Source organism: Lithobates pipiens, unplaced genomic scaffold (genome assembly GCF_037356315.1).
Source record: "Lithobates pipiens isolate NorthernLeopardFrog02 unplaced genomic scaffold, aLitPip1_a1.2 Scaffold_22, whole genome shotgun sequence".
Classification (NCBI taxonomy): Eukaryota; Metazoa; Chordata; class Amphibia; order Anura; family Ranidae; genus Lithobates; species Lithobates pipiens.
Window position 1 is genome coordinate 138,491,397 of NW_027507784.1, and position 12,534 is coordinate 138,503,930.

General features: G+C 43.1%; 1 protein-coding gene across 2 annotated transcripts in view; it reads left to right on the forward strand.

Annotated features, from left to right (window-relative positions):
• LANCL1 (LanC like glutathione S-transferase 1) overlaps positions 1-12,534 on the forward strand; it is a 63,479-nt gene that overhangs the window by 12,555 nt on the left and 38,390 nt on the right. For both annotated transcript variants that reach the window (XM_077448350.1, XM_077448351.1), the window contains exon 4: positions 9,807-10,014. In XM_077448350.1, coding sequence (XP_077304476.1) covers positions 9,807-10,014 — 208 coding nt within the window. The remainder of the gene's footprint in view (positions 1-9,806; positions 10,015-12,534) is intronic.

Below are 12,534 nucleotides of genomic sequence, written 5' to 3' on the forward strand. Positions count from 1 at the left end.
AGTACAAGGGCCTGCCTGATTGCATACAGATTGAAACTCCTATGGTTTGACCTCATTATCCGGTTATCGACCGGTGCATGCCGATGTATGTCGGCAGAATGGCATGGACAGGCAACTGGGTGTACAGGTACGTCCCTTTATATTTGCCGCCATGCCATCTGGGACCTCCGTGAGTCATATCGGGGGTCCCGTGGACTCGATCACCGCGGGGATACCCACGATCGCCGATCTACTAATGTAAACAAACATCTCCCCCATTCTGCCTAGTGACAGTGATTGGGAGCAGAGATCAGTGACGTGTCACATGTAGCCACACCCTCCCACAGTTAGAAACACACCCCAGGACACACTTAACACTTACCCTGCCTCCTAGTGGTTAACCCCTTCACTGCCAGTGTCATTTACACAGGAATCGTTGCATTTGTATAGCACTGATTACTGTATAAATGACTGGTCCCAAAAATGTGTCAAAAATGTCTGATGTGTTCGCCATAATGTCACAATAAAAATTGCAGATCGCCGCGATTAGTTAAAAAAAAAAAAAATGTATTAATAAAAATGCCATAAACTGATCCCCTATTTTGTAAACGCTATAACTTTTGCGCAAACCAATCAAACGATTTTACCAAAAATACGTAGAAGAATACGTATCGGCCTAAACTGAGGGGGATATTTATTATAGAAAAAATGTAAAAAAAAACGTGTGTGTGTGTGTGTGTGTTGTGTTGTTTGTGTTTTTTTTATTTTTTTTTTTTTTTTTTCTTTCAAAATTGTTGCCCTCCCTCAGCAGGGATCAGCAGAAAATCTGAGTGTGTATGGGTGCTTTAGAGTAACTTTGCCTTCTACACATGTACTGCGTGTCCCTGGTTTTGTTGTTGGTTCATAAACAAGCAATTTGTTTTACTGCATGAGAGCAGACTAGAGAATTGATTAGGCAGAAGCAGTGAGGACTGTGAAGCAATGTCAAAGGAAAACATCCCTAAGCTGCACATCATGCAGCAGACCAATGTGCATGAATTGAGACAAATGGCAGCCTCAGCTTGGACTCCAGTCAGGCCACGCCCGCCCCCAACATGTTTGTCACATATTTGCAATAGTAGCAACACCGGAAGTATTCTGTAGTTTTTTTTTTTTTTTTTTTTTTTTTTTTTTTTCTTATTTAGATTTTGTGATTGGGCTTGGGTGCAATTTTCAGGCATCCCCCAGAACTTCCCTTGGGTTTACTGTGATGAGTTTTTTAATTTCTTTTCATACATCAGGTGACACAGAGCCATAGTAATAACTATGTGGGTTATATCGGACCATCAGGTGCTGGACACTGGCGCGCCCCATAAGGCGTGAACTTCCCCCCCATATAACCCCTCCCATTACTGGGAGTACTCAGTTTTTTCGCCAGTGTCTAGTGTTGAGCACCTGTAAGGATGTGTGTACTGAGCTCCACGGGCAGTAATCATTTGATGAGAGCCAGCAATCCTGACCGGATTCGTTCTGATGTCTCCGTAATGGACTAAATGGACGGTACCCAGGCCTCGTCATCCGAAGACACGAGATTTTGCTTGCAAATGCTTTTAAGCTGGGCCCTGGGATCCAGTACTTTTTGGTAGTGAGGCCAATAAAAGTTTACTGGCAGGGTCTTCTTGCAGGTCCAGGATTGCGGGATTACCTGAGTGTACCCCTGTTCCTGAAGGTTTCCTTTCAAGGTCTCGGAGCCTACTGTGAAGGGCGAAGATTGTTTGTTTGTTTTTGTTTTTTAATCTCTGATAAAGCCTTGTGGCGAGGAAAGGTAGGGGAGATTTTCTGCAAGGAATCTCTCCTTCCATGTATTTGTTATGTCATGTCTATGTGTCACCACTGGAGGCTGTATTGAGCACTCACCATTCTGACGCTGGAAATAGCAGAAGCTCCACTCTCCTCTCCGTTCAAGCCAGCTCAGACCCTCAGGTATGAAGAGGGGGGGGGGTCTGATCACTTCCTGGGCCCCCAATTTGGTGATTTTGATCTATTTGAATGCCAGCCAGCTGCCTCTTTTTTTCTTTTTTAAAAAAAAAAGAAGAAAAAGGAAAAAAGGTGTGTGTGTGTGTGTGTGTGTGTGTGTGTGTGTGTGTGTGTGTGTGTGTGTGTGTGTTTTGTTTGTTTGGCAAATCGCGTGCGCTCGCCGATCGGAGGATTTACCCACCGCCGCCCACCCGCCATGATGCCGGTGCTCACGCGGGAGATTCGCTTCCCTCTTTGAAACAGGAAGGGGGGCTGTTTTCGTGTGGGGGGGCATGGCTAAACGGCGTCAGACGCCGGCAACACGTGTAGGAAGTAGTTGGAGCTCTGCAAGAGAAGCTACTGCCTGGCAGTGGAGGGACAGAGCAGAGTGGTTGCTGGTCAGGTTTGGTGACACAGGCATTTTGCATTGTACTGTATAGCTAGGATTAATAGCATTTATTGTACTGTACTATAGCCTAGCAAGTGAAACATTCTTTTGCTGGTACTGCCTCTGCTTTGTACTGTAAGCTATGAGTGACAAAGGGACCAGGAACCCTTCTAAGGGGTTAATGGTATACAACAAACTAAAAACCCTTCCAAAAGAATGTCTGTCTTCCTCCTCCGAGAGGTAAAAAGAAAAATACAGCCAGTCAGATGAAGCCATCAAGGGTAGAACACTTCTGTCCCTGTGTAGTTCATGCACACATGTTTTTCTTCTACCATTTAAAAGATTATTGCTATGATGTCTCTCCATAGTAGGACTAAACATAGCAGATTCCCATCTAGTCCTCTGGGCCCTTTTGTTGAGGTGCAGGAGGCTGGGGATCAGGTAGATCTTCCCAAATATTGGAAGTTACTTATTTTTCCTCTTCAGAGGATCCTAACAGGGAGGGAGTAGCCACACAAGTCAGGTGTTTGTCTACTCCCTTACTTAACCCTTTTGTTGATTGCCACAGGCTCTTGAGGTATCGACCGCTAATGGGGTTCACTTGAACCTCCCCCACCTGGGGATGTTTTTTTCCTATTCATGCATAACTTCTATATTCTGAATGGGAAAATTTCTGTGAAAGAAATGGGAGGTTCCAGCTATTAATGCTGCAATCACCTCAGTGAGCAGAGTCTCGCATGTCCAGTGGATAATGCACTGATGTTAAAGGATCCAGCAAGTTAAGGTTGGATTTTGCTTTTAAAGACCAGATGTCTTTTGCAGTTCTGGCTGCAATTGGAGTATCTCAGTCCATTAACCCTTTAATGTCTGCTCCACTATTGTGGTGGAGCACATTTTGAGTCATGCTAATGCATTGGAATGTGGACTCCAAGGGGTTAAGGAACAGGTGTGAGATACCTGAAAATTCTGCCTAATCATCAGGCCTGGAAAGGGGCTGGTGTATTTGACGCACTGTGTCTCATAGATACTATGAAGGACTTGATAATTTAAGCCCTATGGCTTATACTTGGACTAGTGCATTTTTGCAGAGCTCCATGGCTGAGATATTGATCAGCCGAAGCACCAGGTGAAAACCCTTAGCCAGTCTGTGTCCCTTCCTGGGGTATGACTATTTAGAGTGGATAAGTACATCCAAAAGGGGTAAAGCTCTCTTCACCAATAAAGGAGGTTCAAACAGTTCTCCTTTAATCATGCAGCCTCTCCTAATGCCTGGGGTATCTGCCTTTAGGCAGTCTCGACAGGGGCAGCACCAGGATCTTGGGGCAGAAAGCCCATGAAGCAGAATGCTAAGGCCTTCTCGTGAAGGAGTGCCCCCACTCGTTTGAGTGAGGGGAAAGGCTCTGCGATTCTAAAAGTCTGGCAGGAACAATGTTAAGAGTGATTTCTGCGATTTTTCTTCTCTAGGTTACATCTAGAGTTTCAAGAGCCCGGATTGCCCAGTTGGCTTTCGATCTGAGGGTCCGGGGTTCGGATCCTGTTTGGGTGCTGCCTGTGGGGTCCTTGGGGCTGCTGATGCGGCAGTCTTTATGCAAGAGTGCCCGTCTCCTCAAAGAATGCTCCTTTTTTCCAGGGAAAAAAAAAAAAGAGAGAGAAGTGTCTCTTTCTGGTCTCTGGATCAGCTGTTATCCCAATCGGTGATATCAGAGATTCCCTTAGTGGAACGGGTTTTTTGCTCAAACCTTTTAAGGTCCCAGAGCCAAGCGGAGAGGTAAGACCCACTCTAGATCTCGGAGATCTGAATTGGCACTTAAACATCCGATCCTTTCATAATTCGATCGGCTGTGTCCATCCTGCAAGGAGGGGAGTTGCATATCTCCATGTGCCAAAGTTTCCCGCTTACCAAAAATCTCTGCGGTTTGAAATTATAAAATTATTTTTATCAATCGTGGTACTGCTATTCGGCTTAGCCACAACACTACAAGCGTTCTGAAAGATTCTGGCACCTCCTTTAGCCAGGTTAAAAGCTCAAGGCATAGCGGTCCTAGCCTATTAGAAGATCTACTTTGAATAGATTATTCAGTCTCAGGTCTAAAACCAGAGTCTGATCTCAGCTGTAGATAGCTGATATCTCTAGGTTGGATTCTCAGCCTTGGAAGATTGCCCTTCAAACCATCAAGGAGGTTACTTGGGGGCTGGTTATAGATACCATACAGAAGAAGGTATTTTTACCCCAGACGTGAATCGGTTCTATTGTAGGACTAATTCCACTTATCAGGAAAGGAAAATTCCTTAATTTTGGCTGCAGGAGATTTTTAGGGCAAATGGTGGCCTCCATCAAGGCCGTCCCTTACGAGCAGTTTTATTCAAAGACTGCTTCAAGACACCATTTTGTTGGTCTGGCATAAAGAGGATTCAGGTCTTGTTTGTTTCCAATACGCTTGGCTCCCAACATAGGTCAGAGCCTAAATTGGTGGTTGTTATCCAGCAGGAGGGAAAATCTTTATCCTGCAAGGTGTTAAAGAGGAAGTAAACCCTGATGAGTTTACTTCCTCTTTCATTCCCTGTAAAGGCAAAGCATAATGGACTACTATGCATCGCATAGTAGTCCATTATGTGTCACTTACCTGACACAGGAGCCAGCGAAGTCACCGCTGTCCCCTGTAGTTCCGAGCGTCCATCTTCTTGGTGGGTCTCCGTGGATCTCGCTGCTCCGGCGCTTTGATTCGCCGGAGCAGCGATGACGTCACTCCCACGCATGCGCACGGGAGCCAAGACTCGCGGCATTGCCGCCATCGACTATGCCCCACTCAGTGCGCCTACGCGCCGCTGTCTACGGCGCATGCGCCGTAGATAGCGGTGCCCGTCTTCGGGCAAATATCTCCTAAACCGTATAGGAAGTTTCAGGCAGTACATCTGGCCATAGAATCATGGTGGTCAGATTACGGGACTGTCCTGACAGGATTCAGTCTGACAGAGCCACAGCGGTGGCTTGCATCGATCACCAGGGGAGGCACGAGAAGACGTGCAGCCCAAAAAGAGGTGAATAATGTTCTAGCTTTGGCAGAACACAACACTCCTTGCCTATCGGATTTTTTTTATATTTCAGGCGTACTACTTGAGACGTCCACAATCATTTCTGGGAGAATGATCTCTTTACCCCGACATCTTCCTAGCAGTATGTCAGATGTGGTACTCCGGACATGGACCTATTCGCGTCCAGATTCATTAATAAGGTCGACAACTTTATGTCAAACAAGAGGTCCACTAGCAGGCGGAACAGACGCATTAGTCTTCCCATGGGATCAGTTCTCACTGATCTATGCATTTCCTCCAGCTCTGCTACTTCCGTGCCTTCTCGGCAGGATTAAGCAGGAACAGAAGGAGGTGATTCTGGTGGCCCCAGCGGGTCCCAGAAGATCTTAATTTATCGAGATCATAAAGAAGGCAGTTGAAGTCCTTTGGATCGTATTTCATCCTACTTTACGGACAAGGAGTTTAACAGGTTTGGCTGTTGAATCCCACTCTATAAAAGATCGTTTGTGATCTCCTTCAGTAGTGTCTACTTTTGTCTAATGCCAGGAATCTGGCTTCCAGAATCACTTACTATAGAGTCTGGAAGGCATAGGTTTCTTGTTATGGTTCCAGGGGTTGGCTCCCCAGGAAGTATGTCATTAGGCAGGATTCCTGCATATGGGATCTGAAATTAAGCTGGCCTTGACTTTTATCAAGAGCCAGATCCAGGCTGTGTCGATGTCTTTTCCTACGGCCTCTTGCTTCCCACTCTTGGTGCGTAGCTTATTCAGGGGGTAACACGGTTTATTCCCCCTATCAAGGCACCTCTAAGTCCTTAGGATTTAAAATTGGTCTTGTCGGCTTTGTTAAATCACCTGTTTGAACCTTACGAGAAATTCTCTCAGTTCTTTGACAAGAAAGATAATCTTTTTTGCTTGCCATTTCTTCTGCTAGAAGAGTATTAGAACTAACGGCTCGGTCTTGTAAGAGCCATATTTTATCATGCATAAGGACAAGGTGGTTTGATGTCCTCATCCTGAATTCTTACCAAACCTGTTACAGGTTTTCATTTAAACCAAGATCTTATTCTTACTTGTTTCTTCCCAGAAGCCTTAATCTGGGGAAGAGAAAGCACTACAGTCTCTTGATGTTGTAAGAGCGATCAGAATCTGTTTAAGGGTGACCACACAGGTTTTGTTTGTACTGCCAGAGGGTCCAAGATATGGACAGGCAGCGTCAAGATCCACTTTTTTCCAAATGGATTTTTCAAGTGATTGATCAAGCTTCAGCTTAAAGGAGAAAATTCTTCCTTCTCATATTAAGAGTACATTCATCCAGGGCAATTGGTGCCTCTTGGGTGGTGCATCATCAGGCCTCTATGGCTCAGATCTGTAAGACCGCATTATTGATCTTTGGTTCAGACGTTTATCCGATTTATTATTTATTTTTATTTTTTTCCAAATCGAAATGAAAGGTTATGAGGGTATTGCCTTTGGGCACAGCATAGGCTGCAGTATGAGTCCTCTGGCCTCCTGTTTCCTTGATTATGTCTCCTCCCCCCCCCCCCCCCCCCCTTCAGTTGCCATTTCTATGGGACATCCCACATGCTCTGTGTCCCCTGATGTAAGACAAGAAAATTGGATTTTTAAAACCGCTTACCTGTAAAATCCTTTTCTTTGATGTACATCAGGGGACACAGAGGTCCCTCCCTTCTTCTTATACACTTTGATTGCTTGGCTACAAAACTGAGGACTCCCAGTAATGGGAGGGGTTATATGGGGGAAGTTCACACCTTAATGGGCGTGCCAGTGTCCAGCACCTGATGGTCTGATATAACCCACATAATTATTACTATGGCTATGTATCCCCTGATGTACATCAAAGAAAAGGATTTTACAGGTAAGCTGTTTTAAAAATCCTATTTTTTTAAGTCATACTTGCTGTTGTATCTTTTGGAGTTTTTCTTTTTCAATACTGGGACTGGTGGTGTAGTTATAGCAGAGGGTAGTAGCTTGACTGTGTAAATTGGTGCAAATAATGTGCATTACTAAATGGTGTCAGTGCAATAGTTGTCCTGAAGAGTATTGATTTGTTTTTGTTTTTTCTATGCAAAAGTGGAATTTTACTTTTCCAAGCAACCTTTATGACTAAAATGACATTAACAAATTCAAATGTTAAAATCCCATGGCTACTGCTCCTAGATCTCTGTGGGGATAAATACATTTTATGCCCCCTGTCTTTTTATTGCTTTATACAGTCACATGAAAGGATAAATGCACCCTGAGAAAATTGTGTTTTTTTTTTTTTTTTTTTTTTTTTTTTTTTTTTATATTTGGGCAGGAAAATATTAGATCTTTATTGCCTAGAGATAAAGATGATATACTTGAACAAATTACATATACAGTTAACGTGGTGTATTCATTCCTATAACCTAAGGCAGGGATCTTAAACTTTAAACTTAAGCTTTCTAAATGAAGGTCCAGTTTACTGTCCTTCAAATTTAATGGAGCCAGAGTGTGGCCACTGGGAGTAGAAAATGTCCTGGCATCCGTGGGAGTAAACTAAGCTTGGTGGTCAGTGAATGTTAAAAAAAAAAAAAAAAAAATTGTGTCTGTGGTTAGTAGGAGGAGGAATAGCACTCCATCAATGGTATTGGTTGGAGGACTAGTGCCCCGTCAATGGTATTGGTTGGAGGACTAGTGCCCCGTCAATGGTATTGGGTGGAGGACTAGTGCCCCGTCAATGGTATTGGGTGGAGGACTAGTGCCCCCGTCAATGGTATTGGGTGGAGGACTAGTGCCCCTTCATTTATATCAGTGGGAGGAATTATGGCACATTATAGTGTCACTGGGAGGAATGCCACCTTTATTGTTGGTGTCAGTGGAAGGAATGGTGCTACATAGCACTGCGAACAATAGTGCCCCAAGGGCTGGATAGAAGCAAGCAGAGGCCACATTTGTTTGGAGACCACTGATCTAAGGTATCAAAAGTGCACATTTGACATATGGAAGAGATGAGTTCACCCCTACATACCACATCATATTCATGAAATTAGAATTTGTTTTCTGGGTGGCATTTTAGGGAGTAGTCAGATGGAGCCTGTCATATTTAAACCTTATATGTCTATGGTCTGGTTTTCTCTTTGCTATTGCCATATGAGGTGTTAGCTCTATTTTCAATCGTGGCATAACTCCCTCTGAAAGAACAGGCTTTCTAGAACAATGTGCTGTGAATTGATCAATCAAAGACAGAATTGTTTGGTCACAGTAACAGTAGACATGTTTGTTGCAGAGGGAAGACAGCATTTCAGGTGAAGAGCCTCATACTAATTGTGAAGAATGGTGGTGGAAATGTTATGACCTGGAGTTTCTTCACTGCTTCAGGGCTGGACAGTTTGCAAACATCAGTCAACTATAAATTCTGCATTGTATCAAATTGTGATTTATGAGAAGAATGTAAGGCCTATTTGAAAGTTGAACCAGATTTGGAAGTCTCTACATGATAAAGATCTGAAGCACACTAACAAATCCACCTAGGAATAGCTTAAAACAAAGAAGTGGAGGGTTCTGGACTTGCCTAGTCAAAGTCCTGATTTTGAATCCTCTTAAAATGTTATGGTATGTGTTATGCTGAAAGGAACAATTCACGCTAGCAAACCTACACACATTTAGAACCGGAAGGAATTTTGCATGAAGAAATGTGTGAGTCTATGTCAGAGACTGGTGTGCACTTGTGCAAAACTACAAGAAGCCATTTCTACTAAAGGGGGCAATCTCAGTTTCTGAGGCCAAGGGTGCACTTACTTTTTCCACAGCACACATATATTAAGGCCCCTTTCAAACCTGCGGATCCGTATTTTGCCATCCGCTTGCTCAGCAGGGATTGATCCGTTGATCCCTGCTGAGCTGGCGGATGACAAGTCTGTGCAGGGACGGACCTGTTAGAGAGACTGCCCTCTATGGGGGGATCAGATGATTATGGACCGCCTGTCTGTTTTTAATCTGATTCGCCAGACTGATGGAAAATCGAACATCTATCCGTCTGGATTTTGCAGAGCGGTTTGGATGTCGGAGTATATGTCACCGCTGACATCCGTCGCTCCATAGAGATGTATGGAGTGACCATTCAGATCCGCCTAAAAAAAAAAAAAACTGACAGGCGGATCTGAACAACTGTATCTATTGGTCCATGTGCTCCAAGGTCTTTGTGTATGCCCATTTAGCTTCAGGCCTGGTGACATGAAGTAACTTGCAGCCTGTATAGAGCTGGTTATGAAGTTGGGCAACCAGATACAAAGATGTAATGAAAGGGATGGGACAGTCGTACATAGGGCTGACATTTGCTTTAGCATATGTTTATATTAGTTTTAGCTGAGATTGTGACATATACATAATCCTGCTATTCATTTTAATGTTGTCTCTGCCTCTCCTAGGAATCGCCTTACTGTATCTTCACCTGTCAGAGGTGTATGGGGATCCATTATGCCTGCAGAAAGCAAAGGAATATGCCACCAAAAGCTTACGTTGCTTGAACAAACGAGATGTCACTTTCCTTTGTGGGGATGCTGGACTCTACGCAGTGGCATCTGTTATTTTCCATAAACTGGGATCTGCTCAAGAGGCAGATGATTGTGTAAACAGGTAAGACTTCCAGATCTGTGTTTGCAACTAGATCCCTCTAAAACTGACCATACACCACGCAATCTATTTCGATTTATCCGAACTATATATTATGAGTACATACCTAAACAATCCATTCCTTAATATCCAGACTGACTCTTGCACTACGTAGTTGATGAAAGTTTTTTAGAGAAGATTGTACAGTCATACTACACATATAAGAGATATGTCACTTGATCAAACCATGTAGTACCATGAACAGGGGTGCACCCAACTTTATTCAACCCGATTAAATAAAAAAAATGGTGCCATATAGTATACTGTAAATGGCAAATTATTATTATTTCACAACTTCAGAGATCTCTATCGAGAGACTATTCAACTGAACGTTCATTCACAGTCTCGCATCATCGTGGTATAAACTTTTTTCTTTTTTTTTTCCTCTAAACTTTATTTAATTTTTTTTACATATACAAATGGGCAAAAACTAAAAAATATACAGTTAACATCTGTGTCTGATTTTACAAAATACAATACTTTCCCTACTCCCTATCTGGTTTGCCATCGCTCGTCCCTTCTATTTCAAGCCCTGTTGCCCTCCTCCATCATCCTTTCCACATATTTCCCCGAAGCCTTAAAATCTATCCATCTTCCCCAGATACTGCTATATCTCTACTGCTTAAATATTCAATTTTACAGATGTAATCTACTCTTTCAAACCACTTCTTTTTTTATATCTGGTTTTCCTGCAGATAACCCTTTCTTTGGTATTAGCCCTTTTGCAGCATTTAACAGAAATGGTCTCCACCCCCCCCCACTAGTCTGACTCGATCCGCCACTTCCGGCGGCTAGAGAGAGATTGTCACGAAGCCAGAAAAACGGCTTAGTTCCAGTCTCCTGAATGTAAACACAGAAGCGACGTCACAATGTCACTTCCGGTTTACGCAGCTGCCAATGGTGCCGGATTTAAAAATATACACAGTATTCAGAATCGCCGCTTTCAGCGATCTGAATAGTTTGAAGTGCAAAGGAGGGATTGGAGGTCTTTTAGACCCCTGATCCCTTCATAAAGGGTACCTGTCACCACTTATTACTGTCACAAGGGATATTTACATTCCAGTGATCCCCCTTCTTCTTTTTTATTTTTTTTTAAGCGCCCCGTCCCTGCGAGCTCGTGCAGCAAAGAAAACGCATACAGAAGTCGCTCCCGCATATATAAATGTGTTTTGAAGTCACACGTGAGGTATCGTCAGAGCGAGAGCAATAATTCTAGCCCTAGACCTCATCTGTAACTCTAACCTGGTAACCGTAAAAAAAAAAAAAAAAAAGTAAAGCGTCGCCTATGGAGAGTATTAGGTACCATAGTTTGTAGCCTTTCCACGAGTTTGTGCAATTACACAGTGTGACATGTTTGGTATCTATTTACTCGGCGTAACATCATCTTTCACATTATAAGTCTAGTGGTCTATGCTTCCGTGCTACCCATATATTCTTGTGCAGTAGTGTCCTGCTTCACCGATTTGCTGACCGGCCGCCGCAGTTATACTGCGGCAGAATGGCACTGGCCGTCATGTTACGCTGCTCCTCAAGACGCCCGCAGCTAGCCCCCGGCGGTCATCCGCCGGGCTCCCGTGATCAATCGTAACACGGCAAGAACTGGGATCTCTGTGTGTAAACACAGAGATCCCAGTTCTCTGAGGGGAGAAGTGACAGATCGTCTGTTCATACAGAGTATGAACAACGATCTGTCATCTCCCCTAGTCAGTCCGCTCCCCCCTTCAGTTAGAACATGCACTAGGGGACACATTAACGCCTTGTGCGCCCCCTAGTGTTAACCCCTTCCCTGCCAGTGACATTTTTACAGTAATCAATGCATTTTTATAGCATTGATAGCTGTAATAAATGCCAATGGTCCCAAAAATGTGTCAAAATTGTCCTATGTGTCCGCCATAATGTCGCAGCCCTGATTAAAAAAATAAAAATATAATAATAATAAAAAATACTATAAATCTACCAATATACGCTTGTTGTGTGTTCTTTTTTTTTTTTTTTTTTTATTACCAAGAATATGTAGAAGAATACATATCGGCCTAAACTGAGAAAAAATTAGTATTTAAAAAAAAATGTAAAATTGGGGATATTTATTATAGAAAAAAAAGTACAAAATATTGTGTGGTGTGTGTTTGTTTTGTTTTTTCAAAGTTGTCGCTCTTCTTCCTGTGTTTTATTTTTTTTTTTTTTTGTGCTATAAACAAAAAAAAACGCAGAGATGATCAAATACCACCAAAAGAGAGCTCTATTTTTGGGGGAAAAAAAGGACGTAAATTTTGTTTGGGTACAACGTCGCATAACCGCAATTTTCTGTTAAAGTGACGAAGTGCCAAATAGCAAAAAGTGCTGTTGTCAGGAAGGGGGTAAAATCTTCTGGTGCTGCAGCGGTTAAAGTGTTTTCCATCTTAACCCGCTTTTTCATTCAACCTTTCTATCATTCGTGTAATAACTTATTTTATAGTATCTATTTATATGCGTGCTGCTAAACCT